This window comes from Nyctereutes procyonoides, unplaced genomic scaffold (assembly GCF_905146905.1).
Source record: "Nyctereutes procyonoides isolate TBG_1078 unplaced genomic scaffold, NYPRO_anot_genome, whole genome shotgun sequence".
NCBI classification, from domain to species: domain Eukaryota; kingdom Metazoa; phylum Chordata; class Mammalia; order Carnivora; family Canidae; genus Nyctereutes; species Nyctereutes procyonoides.
In genome coordinates this window covers 24,982,173-25,003,794 of record NW_026575040.1, presented here as the reverse complement: position 1 = coordinate 25,003,794, position 21,622 = coordinate 24,982,173, and the positions used below count along the sequence as shown (strand labels likewise).

Below are 21,622 nucleotides of genomic sequence, written 5' to 3'. Positions count from 1 at the left end.
TAAGATTGAGGTCACACCATACATCTTTTCTGATCACAATGCTATGAGAATAGAAGTCAACCACAAGAAAACATCTAGAAAGACCAAAAATACATGGAGGTTAAATAACATGCTACTAAACAATGAATAGATCAACCAGGAAATAAAAGAAGAAATAACAAAGTACATGGAAATGAGTAAAAATGAAAACGCAATGGTCCAAAACCCTTGGTATGCAGTGAAAGTGTTTCTAAGAGAAAAGTTTATAGCAACACAGGCCTATCTCAAGAAACAAGAACAATTTCAAATAAACAACCAAACTTTACACCTAAAGGAGTTAGATAAAAAACAAACAAACAAAATATAAAGCCAGCAGAAGGAAATAATAAAGATCAGAGCATTACATAAATGATACCAAAACTAAAAACAAACAAACAAAAAAAAACCAAAACAGATCAATGAAACCAGGAGCTGATTCTTTGAAAAAAAATCAGTAAAATTGATAAACTTCTAGCCAGACTTATCAAAAAGAAAAGATAAAACTCAGTAAAATCACAAATGAAAGGAGAAATAAGAACCAACACTACAGAAATACAAACAATTCTAAGTGAATATTATGAAAAAATATATGCCAACAAATTGGACAGCCTAGAAGAAATGGATTAGTTTCTGGAAACACATAAACTACCAAAACTGAAACAAGAAGAAATAGAAAACTTGGACAGATCTATATCAAGCAAAGAAATTGAAACAGTAATAAAAAATTTCAACAAATAAAAGTCCAGGACCAGATGTCTTTATAGGCAAATTCCACCAAACACTTACAGAAGAAAATACCTATTCTTCTCTTCCATAAAATGGAAAAGAAAACTTCCAAATTCATTCTATGAGGCCAGCATTATCCTAATACCAAAACCAGATAAAGATACCACTAAAAAAGAGAACTACAGGTCAATATCTCTGGTGAACATAGATGCAAAAATCCTCAATAAAATGTTAGCAAACAAAAATCAAGAATATATTTTTAAAAATCATTCACCACGATCAAGACTCCACCAAAACACTGCTATAACTAGTAAATGAATTTGGTAAAGTCATAGGATACAATTTTAATGTATTTGCTGCTGAAGCGAGCACTAAAGTCATAGGATACAAGATCAATGTACAGAAATCCATTTCATTTCTATACACCAATAATGATGCAGTGGAAAGTAGAATTAAGAAGAAAATCCCGTTTGCAATTGCACCAAAAATAGTAAGATACTTAGGAATAAAACTAACCAAATAGGTGAAACACCTGTACTCTGAAAACTACAAAACACCTATGAAAGTAATTGAAGATTACACAAAGAAATGAAAAGACATTCCATGCTTATGGATTGGAAGAACAAATATTGTTAGAATGTCTATACTACCCAAAGCAATCTCCACATTTAATGCAATACCTATCAAAATACCAACAGCATTTTTCACAGAACTAGAACAAAGAATTCTATAATTTGTATGGAACCACAAAAGATCCTGAACAGCCAAAGCAATCTTGAAAAAGAAAAGCAAAGCTGGAGGCATCACAACTCTAGACTTCCAAGTTGTATCACAAAGCTATAGTAATCAAAACAATATGGTACTGGTACAAAAATAAACATATGGATCAATGGAACAGAATAGAAAACGTAGAAATAAACCCACAAGTATATGGTCAGTTGATCTTTGACAAAGAATATCCAATGGAATGGAGAGACAAGAGTCTCTCCAACAAATGGTACTGGGAAAATTGGACAGTAATATCCAAAAGAAATAAACAAGATGACTTTCTTATACCATACACAAAAATAAATTCAAAATGGACTAAAGATCTAAATATAAGACACGAAACTATACAAATCCTAGAAGACAGCACAAGTAGTAACCTCTTGACATTGACCATAGCAACTTTTTTCTAGATATATCTCCTGAGGCAAGAAAAACAAAAGCAAAAATAAAGTATAGGTACTATATCAAAATAAAAGGTTCTGCACAGCAAAGGAAACAATCAAACAAAACTAAAAAAGGCAACCTACAGAAGGGGAGAAGACATTTGCAAATGATATATCTGATAAAAGGTTAGTATCCAAAATATATAAAGAACCTATTTAATTCAACACCCAAAGAGCAAATAATCCAATTTAAAAATGGGCAGAAGACATAAACAGACATTTCTCCAGAGAACACATCCAGATGGCCGGCAGACACATGAAAGATGTTCATTATCACTTATCATCAGGGAAATGCAAATCAAAACTATAATGACATATCACCTCACATCTGGCAGAATGGCTAAAATCAACAACACAAGAAACAATGGGTGTTGGAGAAGATGTGGAGAGAGGGGAACCCTCCTGCTCTGTTGGTGGGAATGCAAACTCGGTACAGCCACTCTGGAAAACAGTATGGACACTCCTTAAAAAGTTAAAAGTGGAACTACCCTATGATCTGGCAATCCCACAACTGGGTATTTACCCCCCAAATTAAAAAAACACAATGCAACGAGATACATACACTCGTATATTTATAGGAGCATTATTTACAATAGCCAAAATATGGAAGCAGCCCAAGTGTCCATCAATGAATGGATAAGGAAGATGTGGTGTGTGTGTATACGCACACACACACACACACACAATGGAATATTATTCAGCCATAAAAATGAAATCTTGCCATTTACAATGACAAGGATGGAGCTAGGAAGTATAATGCTAAGTGAGATAAGTCAGTCAGAGAAAGACAAATACCATATTGTTTCATTCATATGTACGATTTAAGAAACAAAACAAATGAACAAGGGGGAAAAAGAGAGAGAGAAATCAAGAAACAGTCTTTTAATTATAGAGCACTGATGGTTACCAGGGTGGAGGGAGCTGGAGGGTTGGGTTAAATAGGTGATGGAGATTAAGGAATGCAGTTATTATAATGAGCACCTGGAGATGTATGGAAGTGTTGAATCAGTAAACTGTATACCTGAAACTAATATAACACTGTATGTTAGCCAACCAGAATAAAAACTTTAATAAATTAAAGTACAAGCATCCTGACTTCTTGCTCTACTAAGCAATGCAAAGATGAATTAGAGTTCATATACATGAATTAAGCAATAAAGATAATTCAAAGAGTCCAAATTTATTTATGATGTCAATTATAGATATACAAATTGGCATTAATCAATATGGCAATAAACACCAAAAATTATCAAATTTAGTGGTAGTTTTCTATGAAATTAGCAAGCAAAATGAACTAGGATTTATAAATGTGTAGGATCTTAGACCTAAAATGGAAGTTAGATATCACCTTATCTTAAATCCCTCTACTTTAGTGATTACGCTAATGTTCAGAAAGATTAAAAGGCTTAAGATTATACAGTTAAGTAATTGAGAACCAGACTAGAATCTAGATCTCCCAAGACACAATAGCACTCCCATATTTGTGTAAGAAGTTTATGGAAGGACAAAATAGCAAAAATAATAATATCAATAGCATTTTTGTAATAGTGGTTCTAAGATAGAGGGTTGTATGAGAATTAAATGAGATTCTACATATATGTAATTTACAAAGTTAGCATGCTTCAACTATACAATCTATACTTAATGTGTATGAAGAATAGAAATGATCTTAAATAGAAAGATCCAGAATATGTATTTGATTAATATGAGTTAATCTAGTGTCTATACCATAAATACCTCCAAAGGAGACTAAATAGCAAAGTGTTATGGTCATTTTTAATAAATATTTTGGTATGGGGGCACCTGGGTGGCTCACTCAGTTGTGTCTGCCTTCGCCAGGTCATGACCTCAGGGTCCTGGGATCAAGCCCCACATCGGGCTTTCTGCTCTGTGGGGAGCCTGCTTCTCCCTCTCCCTCTGAAGATTCCCCCCCCACCTTGTGCTCATTGTTTTTCTGTCTCTGTCTCACAAAAATAAATAAAATCTAAAAAAATCATATATATCACATATATAATATACATATATATTATATATAATTATTTTTGGTATGCTTGAAAAGAAAATTTGTCCTGTAGCTCTTGGGTATTCAGGTTACTAGCATTAGATCAAGCTATTTAACATATACTAAATCATACTTGCATTCTGGGACTAAATCCCATTGGTCAGAGTGTATAATCCTTTAATGTGCTGCTGAATTGAGTTTGCTAGTATTTTGTTGAGGATTTTTGCATTAATATTCATCAAAGAAGATACTAGTATGTAATTTTTAAAAAATATTTATTTATTTATTTATTCATGATAGACATAGAGAGAGAGAGGCAGAGACACAGGCAGAGGGAGAAGCAGGCTCCATGCCGGGAGCCCAACGCGGGACTCGATCCTGGGACTCCAGGATCGCGCCCTGGGTCAAAGGCAGGCACCAAACTGCTGAGCCACCCAGGGATCCCCTAGTATGTAATTTTTAAAAAGATTTTATTTCTTTACTTGATACAGAGAGAAAGAGCACATGCACATAAATAAGAGGAACAGCAGAGGGAGAAAGAGAAGCAGGCTGTCTGCTGAGATTGCCCAAAGCAGGGTGCAATCCTAGGACCCCTGGGATCACAACCCAAGCCAAAGGCAGACACTTAACTGACTGAGCCACCCAGGTGCTCCAAGGTTTGTTTCTTATAGTATCTTTGACCTTGGTATCAGGGAAATGCTGGCTTCATAGACTATATTAGGAAATGTATCCTTGTCTTTGATTTCTTGGGAGAATTTGAAAAGGATTGGTGTTAATTCTCTAATGTTGCTAGAATTTATCAGTGAAGCCATTTGGTAGAGGGCTTTCCTTTGTTGAGAGGTTTCTGATAACTGATTCAAACTCCTTACTAGTTAGTTATATGTCTAATTATACTGTCTATTTTTGGTAATTCGGTTTGGGAAGATGGCATGTTTCTAGGAATTTGTCCATTTCCATATAGGTTATCCAATTTGTTATCATACACTGTTCATAGTACTCTTATAATCCTTTTTATTTCTTTGGTGACAGTAATGTTCCCACTTTAATTTTCTGATTTTAATAATCTGAGTCCTTTCTGTTTTGTTCCTGGTCAATCTAACCGAAATTGTGTCAATTTTGTTGATCTTCTCAAAGAACTAACTTTTCATATTCTATTCTCTATTCTCTATTTTATTTGTCTCCATTCCAAACTATATTATTTCATTCTTTCTGCTGGCTTAGGGTTGATCTTCTTTTTCTAGTTCCTTAATGTAAAGTTAGGTTGTTAATTTGAGATACTGTTTTTAAATGTATTCACAGCTATAAATTTTTCTCTTGGCTTTTGCTACATCTCATAAGTTTTGTTAGGTTGTGTTTTTGTTTTAATTTATCTCATGGTATTTTGTAATTTCTCTTGTGGTTTCTTCTTTGACCTATTGGTTGTTTAGGAACTCTATTAATGATGGGAGAATTAATTTGTACATCCAGTTTGGAAACAATTTGGCATTATCTTGTTAAGCTGAACATTTTCATATTTAACAACTCAGTAATTCCATTCCCTCTTCATGTATTTTGTAATTTCTGTTTGAGACCTGGACATCTTCATAGGACAGCAAAAACTGAGGTATTTATGCTTGGAAATAGGTGTGGTTCTTCTTTCTTCTTTTGTCAGCCTCTATGGTTTGAGTCAATTAAATCAAGTATTGAGCTGTATTTGTGAAATACTGGCTTCCAATTCCTCTTGAATTACCTTGTTTTTAAGATTCCTAAAGGACCAGCTTTTGGCTTTTTGATTTTCTCGAATTCCTCCTTTCTTTTCCAGTTTTTTCTTTTATTGGTTGCCTCTCTGATCTTTATGATTCCCCTTCTTCTGTTTATTTTGGGTTTCCTTTATTCCTCTTTTTCTAGTTTCTTATAGTAAAAGCTGAGGTCATATTTTTTTGAGAGCTTCACTTATTTCTAGCATAGGCATTTTAATCCTCTAAATTTATAAATACTGCTTGAGTTACATTCTACAGATTTCATTTTATTGTTTTCAAAGATTTTATTATTTTGAGAGAGAGTGCAGGTGTGAGCACACGCACACACAGTCAGTGGGGGAGGGGGAGAAGAAGAAGCAGACTCCCTGTTGAGTGGGGAGCCCATTGCAGGCTTGATCCCAGGACCCTGAGATCATAACCTGAGCCAAAGGCTGATGCTTAACCAGTTGAGGCATCCAGGCACCTTGCGTCCCACACATTTTAATGTGTATTTTTATTAAATTCAAAATATTTCCAGTTTCTGATTTCTGGTTTGACCCAGAGTTACTGAGAAGTGTGTTATTTAGTTTCCAAATATTTGAGGATTTTCTGGATAGCTTTCTGTTATTCATTTATAATATAATTCCATTTTGGTCCAAAAACATACTGCGTTTGACCTGAATTGTTTTAAATTTATTAAGATGTTTTCCTAGCTCAGAAAGTAGTTGGTAAATGTTTAATGTGTACTTGAGAAAAATGTGTATTATGTTGTTGTTGGGAGGAATATTTAACAAATGTCAATTAGATCAATCAAGCTGGTTGACAGTGTTGCTCAAGTCTTCTGTATCATTACTGATTTTCTGTATAGTCTACCAATTACTGAGAATGAGGTATTGAAACATCCAAGTACACTTACAAATTTTCCTATTTCTCCTTAAAGTTTTAAATTTTTTTATTAAATGTGTTTTAAAGCATTTTTAGTAGGTGCATATATATTTAGGATTATTATGTTATACTGATGAATCAACCATTTTATCATTATACAATTATTCTCTTTTTTCCTGGTAACATTCTTTGCTTTGAAATCTACTCTACATGATGAATTCAAAAAAGTTGTAATCTTATAGGTTATATGACTTTTCTTTGTTGTTATATGTGTGAGAATGATGTGCTTTCCAGCTTTTTGAATCTTTTCGGGAGCTCAGGAGCAATTTTTAAAAAACACTAAGTATATTGCAATATCATTACTAAAGTTCTTCTAATCAAACATCATCAGGGAAACTTTTGTCATTAGCCTATACATTGGCCCGCAATTTTTAGAACATAGTGTTCTCTCCCTTAATATAATAACAGTAATAATAATGATGATGATGGTCACGATAGATGTACCCATTGAACACTTACTATATACACAGCTTCATATAAACAATTTTACATGCACTTTCTCATTTAACCCAACAAACATATAAAGTAGGTGATTTTTTTTATTTTATCAAAGATTTAGAGAGGTAAATAATTATGCTAGGTCACATCATTCACTAAGTGGGTAAAACTTGTTTTTGAAAGCCAGATCTCTTAACTCTATTATACTGAATCCTATGTTACATTTATATAGTATTTCATAGTTTACTAGGTGTTTTCTTATTTGTGTAACTTTTAATAAAACATCCCTAGGGAAAAAAGCAGGGTATATGTTATTTTCTACCTGTTTTTTCTTTTAGAGATGAGATAAATGAAGCTCAGAGAGATTTTTTGACTAGCTCAAAGTCTTAAAATAACAGGAAAACTAGATTTAAAATTCTAGCGTTCTGGATCCAAGTTCAGTAAATTTTCTACTAGATGAAATTACCACTAAATAAAGAAGATTTTGCTTTATATTAATCATACAACATTTACTGAAATAAGTTTTAAAGCCACATTGAAGCATGTTATATTCTAGAGTATGATTATATATTTTTTCATATTATACTCTTGGTAATTAGATTGAACAGGTGGTTCATGGCTTTACTATATATACTCTAGGTATAAAATCAGTACTATTTATTCTTCCAAAACAGATAGAATTTATGTATTTTGCATCCATTTTAACATACATACTTATATATATTACATATATATTTTTAATGGTAAACCCTCTTAGACATAAAATCGTAGATAAAATGCAATGAACAAAACAGATGAAAGAGGAACTGTTCTAGTTAAATCATGGAAAGTCTGCTTCAATTTAAGTTGCTCCTTCAGTTCGCTAGCACATTAGCAGAACACTGATCCAGCTGAATATATTGCTTTTTTACAACATGTCAAGTTATAATGTTTAAAATTATTATTATACTATTATATTTTAATTTCAGAAAGCTGGTTTCTAGAGAATAGTTTGATTAAAGATTAAAAATTCTAGGAGCGCCTAGGTGGCTCAGTTAGTTAAGCGTCCAACTCTTAAATCTCAGCTCAGGTCTTGATCTCAAGGTTGTGAGTTCAAGCCCCATGTTGAGCTCTCTGTTGGGCGTGGAGCCTACTTAAAAAAAAAAGATAAAAAACTCTAATTCCTTGTTATTCTAAAATAATCCTGTAAATGTAGTCATTAATATTTTTGTATTAAATCTGTTTGTTATTGCCTGAAAAAACAATTGTTAGGAACATTGCTAGATTATATTTCCTTTTTATATATAATCTCAACAGATTTAAGTGGGAATGTAATGTTTCTCTGTTTTCATGGAAAAATATAAATTTAGGGTCTAGATCTAGATCTAGATCAAGAAATTTCAGGTAATGAAACTCTCCTGATTTCACAATTTTCCCTAGATAACTATCTTTGTATTACTGATATAGCATTCCCTATGCTTCATCCAGAGCTCCTAACAATATCAGAAATAGGGACTGATACTCCTTATCTAGAGTTATTCTAATCTATAGTTTTTCTAACATAAAGCCCTAACTGAATGGTTTGCATATAAAACTAGTTAACATCCAGTTTCTTCATGGTGTAAAATTGCTGTGACAATCCATAAGCAGATTTGTGTGAGAAATTTGAGCTGGGGCAAGGTGGAGAGTGGAGTCTATTTTCAGGCTTTCTTGATGGGGTGGTACAGCTTCTTAATGCTTAGATTGTGATCCCAGAGGTTGCTCTCATTTTCTACTCTCCCAGATCCAGAAGCCACACAACAGACATTGGTATTCACCACTTTTTCCGGGCTCACATATTCTCTAACATAAGACTCATGTGCTGCTTATCCATTCTCTTATTGTTTCCCAGATACCTTTCCCAAATATCCAGATGTCTTTCTCTTCTTAATCCTAATCAGAGCTTTTTACCTTTCTGAATCAAGTAAAGACACTTTCTCAATCTGCTCTACAGATTATTTTCCAAATTAAACTTCTTTCAATGTTATTGATTTGCAGTGGGTTTTCTGTTTAACTGTTTGTCAGCACATTATAGTACTAAGTTAAGCTACAACTTCAGTATTCATTACACTGCTTGATTTCACTGATGTTTTTGTAACTCATGAAAACTCAGGATCTTTGAAATCCATATTAAAGTTTTAACTCCTCTGAAAGAACTCTAGATTTTGAGCAGGATTCGTAACATGTATGGAGTACTAAAAATCCAAATTCTGTGAAAGGATCTGGAAATATATTTTTTTGTACCAGTGCCACCTCTACTAAAAAATTAAATGTGCCACAAATCAACTTAAAAAAAGAAGTTTGGGCAGCCCGCGTGGCTCAGCAGTTTAGCGCCGCCTTCAGCCCAGGGCATGATCCTGGAGAGCCCAGATGGAGTCCCACGTCAGGCTCCCTGCATGGAGCCTGCTTCTCCCTCTGCCTGTGTCTCTGCCTCTCTTTCTCTCTGTGTCTCTCATGAATAAATAAATAAAATCTTAAAAAAAAAGAAGTTTAAAAAAATGACATTATACCTTAAATTTATGCAGAAACCACCACCAAAAGGAATCATGTAAAAGAGCAATAGAGGCTTCTGAGAGAAAATGGGTCTTCCAGATTTTGAAAACCTTTTCCTAAGGAACAAAAGATATAGAGGTCAAATTAAAATACATTATAAAACATATTAATGCAAATAGGCCTTATAAAGAGTATGTCTTCAGTGGTTATAGACTAGCACTGTTCAATGAAATTCTATTGTGCCACATATATAATATTACATTTTCTAGTAGCTACTTTATAAAAGTAAAAAGTGAAATTATTTTTAATGAATATTTTATTAAACCAAATATATTTAAAATGTTATCATTTCAAAATATGGACATTAAATTTTTAATATAATATCTTACATTCTTTTGTGGGAATAGGTCTTTCAAATATTGTATATTTTATACTTACAGCACATCTCAACTTGAATAATAATTTTTGTCATAAATACTAGATCAGTGTTCAGACTTCATAAAATACATAGTTGTGATTTTGCTCCAACCATAATTGAAGGTTTTTAACAACTAAATCAAATATTAGTTTTAAAATTTATATATAAATTAAAAGAAATAAAATAAAAAACTCATCTCAGTCACATTAACCACATTTCATATACTCAGTAATTACATTTGCCTAATAGCTATTGAAATGATAGTGTAGGCTAGACAAAGAACAGCAAGACTCCAAAAAACAAGGTGCAGTTTCTTTTTATACTAAAGACAGATACCAACAATCTTGGAATTCTATATCAACAAACCCCATCACAAGTCTAGACCCCATCCAAACAGAATGTACTCTGTAAGAAACTGATAAAAAATTGTCAGATAAGGTAAGATCCATTTTCCATGACTGTAAATCTTGGCTTAAATAGATATATGCAATAGATCATTTTTATCTTATTTTATTTACCTAAAGTTTTTAAATGCCAGATTCAATAGAGTTCAAGACTTACTTTAAGGAAACCCATAACTAGGAATTCCTGTTTCTCTACACTTGTCTACAAAAAGGACATCATGCAGACTTTTACACCAAAAAGATTACTTATTATGGTATTTTGTGGGGGCACTTCTCTTCCATAGGCTACTAATTATAGTATGGAAATTCATTGGTACCAGCTTAAATTTAGCACTTAACAGCTTAGATTTCATATTTTTTAATTACAAAAACATATGTGGAGTACATAAAGAAGACAATTGAAATATAGGGAGGAAAACTGAATAATTTTGTTTAAATTATTTGCAAATTTCAAGCAAAGATGAAATTAGTGTACACTAAAAAATATGGTTGCTTCTATTCCAAGTTTGGTCATGTTTCATATCACTAACTTCCTTTTTCAGTAAAATTTCAAATTCTTTAAAAGTATATCAATATTTAGTCAAAACAACCAAAAAATGAAAATTAGCTAAAAAAGCTCAAACCCAGTTTAAGAAGTTGAATGGTTCTCTCCTCTGGCCTCCTCATTTTGTGATACTTTTTTGATTCTAGTAAATGTAAATATACCTTAAAACCTAGATTATCTAGCTTGGTTCTAACCTTGAGTTTAGGTTGGACAAAATTACTTCTTATTTTCTCTTGAATTTCTGTTCATGTATATCAGTATGCCTGTGGCTTAGCTTTCTTCTCTTATTCATAATATAGGTCATTTTTCATTAATTTTAATTCAATAAAATTTTTACTGAGCATCACCTTTTCTGGGAGGTACAGAAGATAATGTGTACTTTTATCAAGGAATTTAATTAATGACTATATGCACAGGAATGTGTTTAGATGGGTATAAGTGAATTCATCAATTCCATGGATTCCCATACCTTCAATCATGTAACAATAAATCTATATAACCTTCTCTTTCCAAGTTTCAGATCCACAAATTCAGCCTCTTGATCTTACTATAAGCATTTCTATGAAATAATCTTCCTTAATATTTTTATTTTCCTACACTTACATTCTCTTTATTTTATCATCTACTTATTTTAATGCTATTGCATTGGACATACTATAATAAGCCAATTTAAATTCTTTTTTGAAATCAGGTGGGGTACTAACAAATAAAACACTGGTATCTATGCCCAGATATACCCAGATTTTTGCCATATTCCACCCACTCCCAACCAATATCTACTCCTACTCTTCACTTTCTTATTTCTTTCAATAATGCCAGCATCCTCCAAATTAACCATATTAAAAATTCCTCATACTGTGCTTCTATGCCTTGTTTATGTGATTGCCCTATGATTTGTGTTAGATGTACATACAACCATATTTAAAATACAGTACCATCTTAGAACACAGAATGTTAGAAACAATATTATAGATTTCCCAGAACACTTATAAACTTATTTTAACAATAATTTATCAATTTCTTTTTATAACAATAAAATCTTTTTTCCTGAGGAAATTGTGGAAAATATAATCAGAGAAACAAATAAATACGCTCCTGATCCAGGCATAACTACAATTAGCATCTACAGTTTTTCTCTACAAAAATGGGATCAGGTAATCATATAAAGGGGGCAGACTAAGCCTTTACTCTCACCAGAATCCCACAAAATATAAAAGAGAATTGAAAAACATTTGGATTAGCATGAAAAATAAGAGTGTCATTACTGAATCATTCTAGATATAGTTGTTAATTGAGGTGCTTAGTGGTTGCCTAACTGAAGGGTACACAGAGGATCCAAATCAGATCAATCACACTTCCTGGAACACTGCATCTTGAACAGAGTGACAAAAAGGGGTTTAATGATTGATTATGCTCCTTCTGATGGACCATAGTAGGAGAGAAAACAACAGGGATTTTTTGTTGAGAAATGAAGAGGCATAGGAAGGCTGAAAGTGAGGGATGGGGAGGGATGAAGAGGTAAGAGATGTACTTGGTCCCTAGAAGGAGGGGTTTAGGTGAATTCCAAGGCCACGTCCATCCCAGAGAACTATCTAGAAGGAATCTGCCTGGAGTACAAGGAATATTGTTGAAGCCTGCAAGAAATAGAAACCTTGTTAGGTAACCGCCTAATATGTAAGGGAGAAATCAGTATCAGGTACTATCCAACTCTCATCCTACCCTTGGCAAGCAGTGGGCAATGATCTAGTTACCTTCCTATGCTTGCAGTTTTTCAACTGGCTATCCTATTACTCAAAAATTCCCCCAGACACTTGGGGGTTCAAAAGGTGAGGTTATGGAGAAGGCTCTAATAAGTTGTTCTGGGGTCAAAATAAGCAGACTAAAATCTCTTGAGCTAATAAAGCAAGCAGAAGGAGGGGAAAACACTTGTTCCAGTCACATGCCAAGACAGTGCACAATAGCAACTTCAGACTCCTGAGGCAGTAACACAGAATCTAATACATTCTTTTCTGGTGATCAAGATCAAGGTATTAAATATCACTGGTCTTTTCCTGCCAGACTTAATGCCCTCAAAGTTCAATCATGCTTATCACCTAATTTGTTATAGTTTTAAATAAAAATCTGATTCATTAAATCATATTCTCAAAATGTAGCATACAATAAAAATAATGTTTACATACATCAAAGTTATGGGCTTTTAAAATAAAAAGATAAATTCGTTCAGCATCCAAATGTCTGGGTAGTTGAGTAAGCTCATTTGTTTTGAATCCCGAGAAGTTGCAATCCTAGAAAGAAGGAAATATCACAGAATAGTAATTACTTTACCCTTTTCAGTATAGCACTCTCACAGGACTACAGAAGACAAATATTTAACCATAACCCATTAATTATTTACTTTCATTTAATAAAATAACTATTTATCTTACTTTAAAAAAATCTTCCTATTTCCTGATTCTCTCAAATTAAGAGCCCTGGCATATTCATATGCCAAACCCAAAAGCAAAACAAAAATCATATTTCAGAACCAACTTTGACATAACTCAAATGATCAAGAATTTTAGCTAGATTACCCATAAAGAAATGGACTAGGCAGAAGGAGAAGGCTTCTATGCTATTCCTACTGCTCTCTCTCAGGGCCCCATCTGTATTTATAGCTACAGCTATATTATTATAAACATTCTTTTATTTCTACATAATGCTTTTGATACATAATCTTATAGAACAGAAATTTTAAATACCTCTATAGTCTTCTTTGTCTCCATTTCATCTGAAAGCTGGAAAACATTTAAAATAAAATCTTTAACATTCTAAATTTTTATATTTTGTAAATTTGTTGTTTGTGCATGCACATGTGTGTATGTGCATGTGTGTGTATCTTCTACTAAAGCCTAGAATGTTGTTGCTGTGCTAGATGCTAGGAATACAAAGATGGTCCTTATTCTCAAGCTAGTCATAGTTCAAGAGGGTAATCAGATACATATACAAGCAAAACACAAAGAGATAAGGGCTATAATAGAAATATAAAACCAGTTACTTCACTTTGGGTTCAATAGGAAATAGACTCTGAGGTAGAGTTTTGTATTCAGAATGTCTATTGGGAGTGCCTTTGGAATCAGTATCTATGGAAGGCAAGGGGAGAGGCGTAATTGGGAAGTTGGAGAAATCAGGTATGATACAAGTCTAATAGCTTCAATGGTCTCTAAAAAGGGCTCTAGAGCTGAAAGAGGCCATCATAGTTGTCCTGTATTGGGTTGAAAGAGCCAGGCCTTTCCGCCCCCAACTTGATCAGTCACTGGATGTAGGTGGTTCCTGGAAGCGTATGTCTTTGGAAGAGGAAGTTCTCTGCAGATGTAGCAACCCCAAAGGGGCTGACAGCTGAGGGGTGCCTCCTAACAGCATTCTTAGCAGCTAGGACAACAGATTCTTCCTTCATGGGGAATCTGAGTGGTGCATCTCTATGTCCACCACACTACTTTACACAGAGAATAAGTAGCCTTCTGTGTACATTAGTTTCTGACCATCTAGACATGTTGGTAAGTTATTAATTTTCACATCCTCACTTCTTTCAGAACAACTAAGCTCACAGGCAAAAGATACACACATATACACACACATTATACAATACACATAGAGAAAATGACATAGGAAACAAATTTTAAAGAATGGTAACAGATTGTTAACAGAAAGAGAATGAAATTGTCATTTTAAAAAGTATGCAAAGGAATAAAAAAAGATTTAGAAAATGAAATCAATTATGATAAGAAAGAAGGCTTTGTATTTGAGAGATATGGATATAATAAGTCAATGAGGATGGGGGTCAATTTAGAAAGTTGTTAATGTTAATCTCAAAATCCTGGCTTTATTCTGCAGGAAGCAAGGAAACCCTGGAAGTTTTCAAGGAGCATAATAATAACACAAAACTAGTTCTTGATCATACAACCTGGAAAAGATACCACAAAAATATAAATAATATGTGTTAAAATCCAAATAAAAAATCAATGAATCACATTTAGCAAAAAAAATAATTATAACTTTGGTCAGTATAATTAATATACAGGTCATTGCAATAGATCCTTGGAAGTTATCTGATAAAAATTTGAAAGTCAGAAATTTTGAAATTCTTTTGAAAATTAAAAAAAAATTACCAGTGTTTTCATGTTCCCACAACCTAGAATTGATTACTGTTGACATTTGTTTTTGACTATGTTTTAAATAAAATGTGAAATTATATAATAAAGTTCAGATTCTCTTTTTACCATGACCTTTTTTTTTCAAGATTTTATTTATTTATTCATAAGAGAGAGAGAGAGGCAGAGACATACGCAGGAGAAGCAGGCTCCCTCAGGAGATCCTGCTGCAGGACTTGATCCCAGGACCCCAGGATTATGACCTGAACCAAAGGCAGATACTCAAGCACTAAGCCACCTATGTGCCCCTACCATGATCTTTATAGTTCTATTCAAGTGTTCCCTTTCCTTGAAATAGTCACTATTATTTGTTTGGTTTGCATCCCTTCCATTCCATTAACATACTTTTACATATATGTGTACATATATTTAAAGAATATAAACACTTCTTGTGTGGTTTTATAATTTTAAAAAATGATATCAACGGTACATATTATTTGGTAATTTGCTTTTTTCCCACTCAACATTATGTTTTGACAATCTATCCAAGTTGATATTTATAAAATCTATTACCTTCCACACAGCTTTTCTACCAACCTGTCTACTCCTCTCTGGAAAATATAAATAATAATTAAAGTCAACAGAAGTTCATAGTCAACGTTTGCCAAACATTCACAGAACAAATGATATCCCATATAACTACTATGCTCTATAGTCAATAGACTGGAAAGAGAAATAAAGTTAAGTAACTCAAAACCAAAAGAAAATCATATCTTATCAAACATGGATGCAAACATCTACACAAAACAACAGTAAATCAAATCCAGTAAGGCGATAAAAAAATATACTCTAAGAATATAAGAATGTCTCAACTTCTGAAAAGCTATTAATGTAATCTGCCACATAGATTAAAGGTTAAAAGTAGCTTCTGCTATCATCACAGTGGATTATTTTCCTCTCCATTTCAAAGCATGGAGATTTTTTTTTCAAGTGTTTGAGCACAGCGATACCTGTATCTAGATCTCTAACTGATCTACCTCTAATCCACATCATGTCTACATACCTTTAATAAACTACAAGTAGAAAATAAACCCTCGTGTACTTGCAAAAAATAAAAAAATAAAAAAATAAACTACAAGTAGAAATAAATTTCATTAATCTAAAAAAATATAGCTATCTAAACATTTAAAATGATGCTTAATAGCAAATTATTAGCATTCTTTCCAAATCAAAGATGAGAAACCACTAACATTATTGAATAATACGCATATACCAAAAATAATTTCCTATATGCCAACAATAACCCATTTAATAACATAATGAAAAAGTAATTTCACTGACATTAGTAATAAAAATTTAAGATACCTAAGGATAAATTTAACAGAGAATATTTAGAGCTTATATGAAGGGATGCCTGGGTGGCTTACAGGTTAAGTGTCTGCCTTCAGCCCAGGGGGTGATCCTGGAGAACCTGGATCGAGTCCCGCATCGGGCTCCCCGAATGGAGCCTGCGCCTCTGCCTGTGTCTCTGCCTCTCTCTGTGTGTCTCTCATGAATAAATAAAATCTTTAAAAGAAAAACCTTATATGAATAAAATCACACAAATTACTGACCACCTAAAATAAAATCCTTATATTTTACTCTCTTATCCAAAAATAAAGGCTAAAGAATTAAATACACACACACAGATATCTTGCAATAATAACAGAGCAGAAGACAAGTGAATTTATCTATAATCTTGTGACAAAGTCTTCTTAAATATTATAGCACTAACGGCAGAAATTTTCAATAGAAAATTATAGATCCATAAAAATGCAAAATTCTGTATAACAAAAAACCCTCTTAAAAGGCAACAAAGACCGCAGTCTTTTCCATTGCTTCCAGAAGATTTGGCTCTGTTAGGTTTATGGAAAGATGCCACATGGGTCCCCAGCTGGAAAAAAATATCCAAAATAAAAGGCAACAAAGTAATACAAATATGTCTAATACATATTACTGAAAGGGTTAATATTTTTAAAGTAAAAACAGCTCTTAGAAATAAAAGAGCAGCCAAAAAAAAAAAAAAGGCCAAAGCTCGTAAATAGGCAATTCACATTAACAGAAACTCAAAGACTAAGGAAAACCTAAAGTATCAACTTCATTAGTAAAACATATGACATTTATGCCTATCAACTGTGCAAACATTAAAAAATACAGTATTAAATGGACAAGGAAATGAGTAAGAGATCAATCACAAACCCTATTGTTACAAATATAAATTGGTACTGCCTTTTTAGAGAACAATTTGGCAATACATATCAAAACACTTAGATTTTCACATTTCTTTTCCTATGTAGTTCCACTTCTAGAAATTTATCTTAAGAAAATAAGCATGGATACCCACAATCTTTAGTTTCAAATATGTTCAGAGCAGCTTTGTAAGTAATAGCAATGAAAACTACCTAAATGTCTAACCAAAGGGTTATTACATTAGTTAACTTTTAAGATAGTGGAGAATATTTATTAATGAAAATTTCATGATACTTGTAATGAATTAGAAATATATTAATCTGAATTTTTAAAATAAAAGAAAAATGAGGGCGCCTGGGTGGCTCAATGGCTGAGCATCTGCCTTTGGCTCAGCTTGTGGTCCTGGGGTCCTGGGATTGAATTCCTGCTTCTCCCTCTACCTATGTCTCTGCCTTCCTCTCTGTGTCTCTCATGAATAAATAAATAAAATCTTAAAAAAAAAAAGAAAAATGAAAGCAACAACTAGTGAGATACATGCGATTTATCTATAAATGATAGAATTAGGGTGTTTATCCTTTCTACTGATTATCTATTGCTTCTAATTTTCTAAAATGACTACTTCAGTCAGAATCAGGAAAAAACAAAGAAATTTTGAAATTTGAAAAATAACATTAACTGGGGTGGATAGACTAATGGTGGCACTTAAAGTCTTTATAGCTTTAACATTATATAATTTTAGAATGTATTTTTTATAAGGACTAAGTTTCTAAAAGTAATTCAAAGTCTATTATAATTCTAATCAAACTCTCAAAGAGATTTTTTTCAAAAAAATTGACAAAGCAATTTTAAAGGTAATTAAAAAGAATTTTAAAATAATAATAATAAAAAAGAATTGATAACTTTTTCTAAAGGAAGAGGATTGATATGGAACCTGCACTACCAAGTATAAGTTACTATAAATTATTAACCAGAGGTTGGAATGTATGCATCAAATTAAATCTTCAAGTAACTTATAGTAATGTGAAAATGCCAACACTCTAATATTGAGTATTGAAGAATAGGAGTCTACCTATTTTAAAAACACGTAGATAGATAGATAGATAGATAGATCTATTTTATTATATAATAATAAAAGACTAACAGGAAAACTTTAAAAATGCTATCAGTGCTTATCTGTGAAATTTCCTCTTCAAGGAATATGAAAACAAATACCATACCATTATCTTCTTTCTCCTATGGTACTTCCTTAGAAATGCCTTGTATCTTTCCAATTTTCCTTTAGAACCTTTAAAAGAATGATATATATATATATCATATATATGTATACACACATATTTTTCAAAGTAAAAAAATTTTAATGCTTTAAAGAACTTATACGCAAAAAAATCAAGGAGATCAACTAGCTATTTTGATAAGCATCATGCTAGACACACATACCCTTAGTTGAATGAATAAATACTGTATCTTCTGTTTCCTCTTTTTAGAAATGTCATGTTCCAACTACTGGTCTTTGATACTTACTCCTACATCTAAAGTTTTATCTCAATCCCTTCCCCATGAACAAGCCCATGTTTTTCAAATAGTTCAGCTATTTACGTTTGGTTGTTTCATGGTCATCTTAAATTCAATAAATTACAGTACTTTGGAGCAAGGTCTAATGAAAGATTATGGGGGATGACTTTGAAGTCAGGTAACCTAGACTTGAGCCCAAACTCAGATATTTATAAATTGAGGACAACAAGAATATATTATTTTTTGAAAGTGCACACCTACTAGCTCATTCTCTATGTCTCCCTCCCTCCCTCCCTCTCTCTCTACATATAGCTTATATAATTTTAAAAATATTTTTAATTTAAAAAATGATTAAAAATTTAGTAAGAAAATTTAAAATAAAACAGTAGTGAATTTAATAGTAGTATATTAAAACAAATTCTCAGAATTTGAAAAATCAAGGTCCAAAAAAGGATATTAAATATTTAAGTAATATAACTAATTAAATGTATTTAACATATAGAAAATACTTTATAAGTCAACTAATATTATCATTTTTAAGGCTTGTATTATGAGAAATTTGCCTATTATATAAATAATAATCATTAGTATCTAAAACTATTCTAGAAGTATTAATAAATACAACTAGATAAGAAAAATGTTATATAAATACTGGAAAGAAGTAAAAATGATCATTACTGGTAGATATGCTTTTCCCTCAGTGTGCAGGTTTTCACTACGAAATGCGAAACACTTCCTACAAGCTCACCTAGCTCATGGAGCTCAATTTACTTTGGATTTTAGTGTTTCTGTTCTTAGGTTCTGACCCTTGCTGACTTGTCTCTGTTACCAATACAGGGTTGATGCAACTCTGTTTCCTTGATACTCGGCCACCTCAGCTGCAGCTTAACAAAGTTCACAACTACTTTAGGCTTTGTTCTAACAACACACATTAAATCCACATGTTCATATTCAGCTAAAAATCTTTATTGAACTATGCTGAAATGAAGGAGTCTTAAAGTAAAATAAAGTTTATGCTCTTAGATTATTTTATACCTTAGGATTTCATTTTTTATGACAGAGTCACACAGACACACAAATCTATTACTTTACTCATAAAAAAAGATTTACGTGTATCAAAAATTATGCTTCTCCATTCAAATATTTTAGAGGCATGACTCTTCAAAAGAATGGAACATTCCCCTAATCTTGACTCCATGGCCATGACTGCATCATGTATTCGAGGGACAGTTCCCCACAGATGTGTATAAATTGAAGTAAATGAACTATCTTCTTTTATTTTCTTCATGGTGTGTAACAATTTATCATAATCTTCAAAATGGATTTCCCTTGGCCAATAATCCTGCAAAAAATGTGAAAGAATATAACTTAAGTCATTTTTAGTGAATTTAAATAATAGAGTTCAAAATCAATGAGCTAAAATTGAGATTTAATTCCATAGCAATACCTTCTTTTATATTATTTAAGTATAACTGACACAATGATATATTAGTTTCAGGTATCCAACATATACAACACAGCATTATTTTTTACTAAATGCCATTTTTTTTCCAAAAATTGTGAAACAATCACCAACTTTAGAAGTTTCAAATATGTCACAAAAAAACTTTCCTGAATCATTTGAAAATAAGTTGCTTACTTGACTATGCCCCATCATCCTTGAATACTTTAGTTATTTCCCAAAAACAAAAGCATTCTCCTACATAATCAAAATATAACCATCAGAAATAGGAAATTGGCATTGATACACTGTGCCTATCTAATTCTCAGACTCTGGTCAAGTCTTATCACCTGAACCAGTAATGCCCTTTTTATAGCAAAAGGATCTAATTCAGTATCTTCATATGTCTTTAGTCTCTTTCAGTCTAAAAATTCCCTAGTCTTTTCTTGACCTCCACAAGTTCACAATGAAACCTGAAATTCCAATTCCAAACATTCTAGTATTCTCTCTTTCCATATTATAATTACCATCTCCAACAGTGAAAATATTTAGTTGGCTTATCTTTAATACACATACTTATTTTAAGGTAACCAATCTCTCCTATCCACTGGGAGTCTTTTCTGTATAGATACCCTTTTCATACTGCTTCAACTCTTTTTAATACCTAAGGAATTGAAAAGGACTAAACAAGTATGACACTAGAGAGAAATACTGCAGAAGGGTGATATAAATTCCATGATGGCAAGGATTTTTCTCTGATATGCTCATTATTGTTTCTCCAGTATCCAGAACAATACCCGGGATCTGGTAGGTAGTAAATAAAATTAAATGAATGAATGAATAGGAGAAGTACAAGAACTGATAGTAATATAACACTATTGGAACAGGAGATTGTTATAAAAATAGAATATAAAAATATTTTTATAAAAATAAAAATAGAACAGTGATGGAGTAAAGGGGAAAGAAGGAGGAGGGAAAATGTGGGAATTGATCAAATAGATAAATGAGAAATTATTGAAAGTAGAAAAAAGTATACAGAAGTATACAGAACCATAATAAGAGGAAGAGGGTAAAGATAGTAGAAAGCATAAAATATTATAAAAGAAAGATAAAAATGGTAAGAATTGATTGAAATGATGCAGTTTTAGATGATGTGACAAAGGATAAATTATAAGATATGAGAAACTAACAGCTAACACGTAGGTTCCAGGTACTGGTTTAAGGCTAGCTAGTAGCAGAGCTGGGATCTGAGCATAGGCAAGCTGACACCAATTTACCAGTTTGTTTTTTAAGATTTTATTTATTTATTCGTGAGAGACACACACACACACACACACACACACACACAGAGAGAGAGAGAGAGAGAGAGAGAGAGAGA

At 32.4% G+C, this 21,622-nt stretch overlaps 1 protein-coding gene across 1 annotated transcript in view; it reads right to left on the bottom strand.

Moving 5' to 3' along the window:
• Nucleotides 1-21,622, bottom strand: part of FAM227B (family with sequence similarity 227 member B) — a 185,153-nt gene that overhangs the window by 147,642 nt on the left and 15,889 nt on the right. The window contains exons 4-8 of the mRNA XM_055319907.1: nucleotides 19,914-20,145; nucleotides 18,509-18,576; nucleotides 13,674-13,709; nucleotides 13,116-13,220; nucleotides 9,587-9,685 (exon numbers count right to left, since the gene is read on the bottom strand). Of these exons, the coding sequence (XP_055175882.1) occupies nucleotides 9,587-9,685; nucleotides 13,116-13,220; nucleotides 13,674-13,709; nucleotides 18,509-18,576; nucleotides 19,914-20,145 (540 nt within the window). The remainder of the gene's footprint in view (nucleotides 1-9,586; nucleotides 9,686-13,115; nucleotides 13,221-13,673; nucleotides 13,710-18,508; nucleotides 18,577-19,913; nucleotides 20,146-21,622) is intronic.